The sequence below is a fragment of the Pteropus vampyrus genome, unplaced genomic scaffold (genome assembly GCF_000151845.1).
Source record: "Pteropus vampyrus isolate Shadow unplaced genomic scaffold, Pvam_2.0 Scaffold214, whole genome shotgun sequence".
NCBI classification, from domain to species: Eukaryota; Metazoa; Chordata; class Mammalia; order Chiroptera; family Pteropodidae; genus Pteropus; species Pteropus vampyrus.
The window spans coordinates 481,413-488,080 of NW_011888995.1; the positions used below are offsets into that span (position 1 = coordinate 481,413).

Below are 6,668 nucleotides of genomic sequence, written 5' to 3' on the forward strand. Positions count from 1 at the left end.
ATTGAAAAATTCCTCTAACCCTGCGACCTGGGATGCCACCTTTGTCCCAGGCTCCGTCTGCACGTGTGCCCGGGTCTGTGCGGGGCTTCCTGCTCCGGCCGCTGATCCGTTTGCGTGTCCACGTGCCAGTTCCACGGTTTGGACGGTGGCGGGTGTGTAGCGCGTGCTGACGGCCGCCAGGACCAGTGCCCCGCCTGGCTTTCCTTTTCCAGTATTTTCCTGGCGATTCCTGCCTGTTGCTTTCCTGCGTGGCTGTGCGTCTGGCTTCAGTGTGAGTGGGGCCGCGTCCGGAACGGGGGCCCTGTGGGCCTGGGCGGTGCAGGAGATGCAGAGGTTCGTGGTTGGGCGTCGTGCACGTGCTGGGCTTCCTGGAACTTGGGGATCAGGCAGCCGGAAAGAGAACCCCTGTTTTATTTTAACACTTCATTTTCTGCGGAGACAACCCTTGGTCTTAACTTTCCCAGCAGAATCTTTTCAGGGTTTTAATCCAGTAGGTGCTGTAGGTAAAAGGACACAGACAGCACCTACCGATGCCCAGGGCTGGAGGCGACATCCAGGCCGCTCACGGCCGCGGTGGCTCTGTAAGCGGGGACAGAAGGCGCATTGTTTCGCCGTGCGGTCCAGCAGCTGAGACCACTCCTGTGAGCGCTCGGTTCCCTGCCTGGCACTGGGCTCCATCCTGGGGGCTGTTCCCTCAGCCAGTCGGCCCGGTACACGGACCCAGGACAGCACCAAGCTCTTGGTGTGCCCCCGGCCAGCAGCTGGTCACGTCAGAACAAGTGCCAGCCGTGGAGGATGTCGGCGGAACAGCCCAGAAAGTGCGATTTCATCACTCTTGATTTAATTCTCCCTTGCTGATTTTTTTGGGGGTGAGATAGGCGTTGCTCAAACAGGGTGAGGTTAGAAGCATGCAAATGGAAACGTCCGTGCCTCCTAGGTGTGTTTGGGGGTGTCGGGAATTCCTCCGGCTCACGCGCAGCCAGGAGACCCCGCCCAGTCAGGTGGGCACTTGGACCCGGCCCTCCACGTATGAGAAGCTGCGGGAGCTGTGGGTGGGTGGAGGGGAGTTTTTCTTGAACTGTCTGATCGGAACAGGCTTGACTGTGATGCGCTCTCTACAGCAGGTCAGGAAGCCTTTAGGAAGTTTCATTCCAGTGACTCGTTTGCGTAAGGGTTTGGCCTCTCAAGGGAATTTGTTTTAAAAAGCACAGGACCTGCTTGGCTCTCCAAGCCCTGATCTGTCCTTTTCCAAAGCCTCAGTCTTGTTGCCTCGGGGTCATATTAATTTAATTGCACATCTCACGTGGAGATTTTTAACTGCAGGAACCTAAACTGACTGTAGGCTGAGTTTACCGTGGGGTGGGGGAGGGCGCGCAGAGCTGAGGACAGGTTGAACCAGGAGCCGCCGAGGGAGGAGCTGGCAGCTCCCAAGGTCTGCGAAGCTGGCCTTCAGGGGCCGGAACCCTCTCCCTGGGCACAGCCACCAGGCTGGCTCATTTCCAGCCAAGGAATCTCAAGTCCCAAGGAGAGGCAGCCAGCCCCTGAGGTTCCTGCCATCCACTCCTCAGGCAGTGGGCGAAGAGAAGGGGGCTCCTTAAGGACAGTGCCGGCAGCCAGGGAGCAGGGAGCGGTCCTTCTCTGAAAACAGAAGCAGGGGCGATGCAGCCTTTAGAGCCGCCGTGCTTGGCCAGACGCCGGACCCGTGCGCCCACAGACTGGCACGAGCAGCCCCTGGAGAGCGGGGCGGTCAGGCCAGCCCTCCCCCTTCACTGCGGCACCTTCGCTGTTGTCCCTGCCTTCGTCCGTTTCCCGTGTCTTCCCCACACCGAGCCCCGCCCCCGAGAGTAAGCCAGCCTCAGCCGGTTCACAGGTGCGTGAACTTGCTGACATATGACCCTCACTGCCGCGTAGAAGCACAGACTTAACTGAAGAGAGCCCTTAGGTTTAGGGGCGTTAGAGCAAATACTCCATTTCCTTTCAGAAGTGGGCATCACCGCACGCACGCGTCCCCTCACTGTGTGTCTCCGTTCCAGGGCCCGCTGCTCCTGGCCTTCGAGGAGGACCCTCTGCAGCAGCCCCTGGAGCTGGCGGTGCGGCAAGTCTCGAGTGTGGCCAGGTCGGCCCAAGAGAAGGTGAGCGGGCTGTCACCTGTGGCTGGCCTTTCTTTACCGTGGGGAGCCAATTCGGAGCTGGTGGGGGAGCTTATTCTGTCTTAGAAGTATTGAAAATGCAGCTCCGTACATTAAAAAAAACCTCGCCCATCACCTGATAAACAGATAAATACATGGCGGTCCCTCTATGTAATGGAGTATTATCCAGCCTTGGAAAGGGTTGGGGTTCTGACACGTACTACAGCACGGATGAGCCTGGAAGACATGGTAACCGAGAGAAGCCAGACACAAAGCCCCACGTGCAAGACCCTGTGTGACATGTGTGACATGTTCAGAACAGGCAAATCGACAGAGACAGAAAGACAGGCGGTTGCCAGGGCCGGTGGGCGTGATTTTTAAGCGGGCTTGGACCGTAACTGCTCTGGGTGCAGAGTTTCTTTTGGGGGTGATGAAAATGTTCTAACCGTGATGGCAGCGATGGTTTGTACAACTCTGTGACGTATAGTTTAAAAACACTTCATTCTGTAGTTTAAATGAGTGGCATATGTGGCATGTGAACTATATCGCAATAAAATGTATGCAACGATAGGTGTCTGTGTATATACGTATGTTCTGCAACATTATGTGTAGATTTGAGCCGTTTAGATACTATGTAGAGTTCATTTTACAGTTGCTAGCAATTCACAGCCCGAAATTATTTATTAGACTGGTCAAATACCATGAATAATTTTAATGATTTTTTTTAATGGAAAGTATCCGGGAAAATGTCCTAAAAAAATACTCTCTCATAAATACGAAGTTTGCCCTTGATCCTCTATATCTTTTATTCGTAAGTTAAGCGCAGGCCATTTAGCAGACGGCGAGGGAGGGACACCTGTGTGTCCAGCCCCGAGCCCCCGCCCCTTGCGTGCCGCCTCCCTGTCTCAGCGAGGGGGTCGCCTGAGCGTTTAAAAGAAACATGCATCACTGTGTCCGTGCAATTTTACAACAGGCTTTCTCTTCACAGGACGTGGAGGCTTTGAGGGGCACCAGGCTGACCGGGCGTCTCTGTCTGTTAGCTTTAGCCTGGGTCCTGGCTGCACCGGCGCTGCCCTCTGCCTCCTCTGTTGACGGATAATCAGGTCGCTCCCTCTTTTTCTCAAGCGTGACGGAGCTGCAGTGGACTTGTGTGTGTGCTGTGTCCCTGCCCCCCAGGCACAAGCACGGGCCCATCCAGGGCGGGCGTGGAGCTGCCAGGTTGCCGGCGTGCACGCCCCGGCCTGACCAGGTGCTCCGGAAGCAGTCAGCAGAGTGTCGTCCCGGCTCCCTCTGCCCTGGCAACCCAGGAGGGCTCGCTCTCCCCATGCCCGTGCCAGTCCTGGAGTCATACGGCCAGATGACCCTGGAACAGGGCTGGGGGAGTCTCTGGAAGACAGTGGGGTTATGGGAGGAAACCGATGGCAACGGGCAGGATGCTGAGACCAGCGCAGCCCACAGAGCCGAAGGGCCGGGCGAGCAGATGGTCCGGCGCCTGAGTTCCACAGACCGGGGGGTGCCGAGGTGCAGACCCCTGCAGGCCCGACCCCACCCTGCGCGGGGAGCGCCTCCCGGTGCCGCGAGCTCCCTCTGTTTCACAGGCAGATAGGCACTGTGTCCCTTCGTGGTGCTGGTTTGCTGTTTTCCGACACTGTCCCATTTAAGGGATGGCAGAGGGCTCAGGGCTGGCCTGGAGGTAGAGAGGAGGGGACGGGGACTGGAACTAGCAGTGGACTGCTTTGAAAGGTCCTGATGCGGACTGCCAGAGAAGCGACCTCAGACGGCGGATGATGAAACTGCGTTTTAATACAGTTGTAGGGTCGTGTGTGCTCGTTAAAAAGCTGGAAGCAGTTTGGAAGTGTATAAACTTTATTTTTTAAAGTCTGCCCTCTCGTTCGCTGCACTGAGCCCCCCGTTCTGCTCCCCCGGTTGGGGCCGCTGACCCCTGTCCACGCTGTGCTCCTGGAGGCTTTTTATCCGCCACAGGCACACATGGTCTTATTTTGTTTTATAAGTTTCTTCATAGTTCTTGACTTTGCTGTTTTCTTGGCTCGATGAGGACATGAGAAGTTGTCATTGCCTCGTCATGCTGTGGCTAGTGCTGTCCTGTTGGATAAGCTGGCTGACCAGTTGGGTGGACAGGGGCCCCCAGCCCCCTGCGTGGTGTGGGAAAGTGGGTCCGGTGGAGCTGAGTGTCAGTGACGCCCGGCAGCCCGCATCCTGTGCACACACTCCAGTGGGGGCCCCGTGCTGGGGTCTGCATGGCTTTCGAGAAGTTGGGGGTGGGACATGCCCCCGTACATGGCCTGCTCCACTCCTGGATGTGCGCCTTGGCTGACCATGGCACTTTTTGGGGTGCCCTTTTGCAAGGGGATCGAGCCTGGCTAATCAGAGTTTCTCTGTCTTGTGTCCCCAGTGGGAGGGTCCTTAGTATCCGTGCGAGAACCGGTGTCCCAGGAGCTCATTCTGAAACGGCCACGCCGGGCAGGACGCTGACCGTGCTTCTCCCATCCTTCCGGTCCTCACCGCTCCCCGCCATGGCCCCCAAACTTATATCGAATTGTAGGTCAGCGTCGTCCTGTGTTCTCTCCACTCTGCGTAATGCTGGGGATGGAGGCCGCGGACAGAGACCCCGGGCCACGACCCGGGTTGGAAAAGAAACACAGGCACGTGACCCCAGGGACATCACCCCCCTTGTCTCAGTTCCCTCCCTGGCATCATGTTTTATTCCTCATCCCTCTAACTCAGCCCGACAAGGGACATGTGGATGGCATTTGAGCTAATGATAGGGACAGGCCCGCCCGGGCCAAGGCGATCGGGTGCGCACTCACACCTTCAGGCACCTCGATGAGAAGGGGCTCTGGTCTGCCTTCCTGAGCATCTCCCTGACTCGAGTTTGCTCTGAGTCTCCTTGCGGGACCCCAGGAAAGAGAAGCCGGCCAGCCCTGCTCTCTGGGTGCCCTGCGCTAGGACTTTCTCCTGGACGCCCCTGAAGACCCCTGTGTGTCAAAGTGATAGCCTTTGCAAACATCCGGCTGGTCAGCAGGCCGCGCACCCCACGTCCTGTGCAGAGGGTGGCGTTTCGCAGGGCTTCGAGCAACTGCAGGGGCTGTGATGGGAGTGGGAGCTGCACCCTGGGGCCTTGGCTCCGTCGGCCGCCGTCTGAGCTGGGTTTGCTCGCGGCACAGTGGGTCTCCTCCGGCACACACAGTGTGTCTCCTCCAACACAGTGGGTCTCCTCCGACACACACAGTGGGTCTCTTCCAGCACACAGTAGGTCTCCTCTGACACAGTGGGTCTCTCTCCTCTGACACACACAGTAGGTCTCCTCCGGCACAGTGGGTCTCCTCCAACACACACAGTGGGTCTCTTCCGGCACGCAGTGGGTCTCCTCTGACACAGTGGGTCTCTCTCCTCTGGCACACACAGTAGGTCTCCTCCGGCACACACAGTGGGTCTGCTCTGACACAGCGGGTCTCTCTCCTCTGACACACACAGTGGGTCTCCTCTGACAGTGGGTCTCTCTCCTCTGACGCACACAGTGGGTCTCCTCTGACAGTGGGTCTCTCTCCTCTGATGCACACAGTGGGTCTCCTCTGGCACAGTGGGTCTCCTCCAACACACACAGTGAGTCTCCTCCAGCACACACAGTGGGTCTCCTCTTCCCCCCAACTCCCAGTTCTCCACCTCCTGGACACCAGCCCAGTGTTCATGTCGATTTGGACATGGGGTCCCTTGAGGTAGCACAGACCCCACAGGTTCAGGGCTCAGCCTGAGGCCAGTCTCAAGTTGGGGGCCCCCATACTTCTGACCGAAGGGCTGTGAAGTCAGAGGTTTCCACCCGTCCCCGGGTTCTATAATTTGCTAGAACAGCTCCCAGAAGCCCAGTGACTTACTCCTTCCCGTCGACGGTACAGGACGCACTCAGGAGCAGCTAGGCGGATGGAGGTGGTGTGCAGGGCCAGGTGTGGGGACAGGAGGGGCTTCCATCCCCCCCACCCTGGGCACACCAGCTCCTAACACCTCTTCATGTGACCAGCTCAGAAGCTCTCTGAGGGGTTTATATGGGGGTGCCATCATGTGGGCACGATTGATTAAATCACCTGCCATGCGTGATCGAACGCACCCTCCAGCCTCTCCCCTCCCCAGAGTCGGAAGTAGGAGTCAGCCCTCTGCTCCTGTCTCTGTCTTGCTGGTGACCAGCACCCCTTGTGGAGCACACAGAACGCACTCACCACTTGGGAGGTCCCATGGGTTTGGGGAGCGGGCACAGAGATCACCAGCAGCAGCCCCGCAGGGGTCGTGCATTTTCCCGGGGGAGTTCCCCCCCCACCCCCATGGGGAGCTGCCACCTGGCAGGGCGTCTCTACAGACCTGCAGCCGCCCTGTCACCAGGGCTGGTCGTGCACAGGCACACGCTCCGCCTGGCCAGGGTGGGCCCAGCCCGGGCTCCGGGGGACGGAGAGGCGGACAGGCATCCCGGGGGGCGGGGCCCTCCGCCGAGCCGTCCCCTCCAGACTCCTCTCCAGGGGCTCACACCGC

The 6,668-nt window shown here is 58.6% G+C and overlaps 1 protein-coding gene across 5 annotated transcripts in view; it reads left to right on the forward strand.

Moving 5' to 3' along the window:
• Positions 1-6,668, forward strand: part of C2CD2 (C2 calcium dependent domain containing 2) — a 50,639-nt gene that overhangs the window by 8,888 nt on the left and 35,083 nt on the right. For all 5 annotated transcript variants that reach the window (XM_023538211.1, XM_011372861.2, XM_011372862.2 and 2 more), the window contains exon 2: positions 2,034-2,132. In XM_023538211.1, the coding sequence (XP_023393979.1) occupies positions 2,034-2,132 (99 nt within the window). The remainder of the gene's footprint in view (positions 1-2,033; positions 2,133-6,668) is intronic.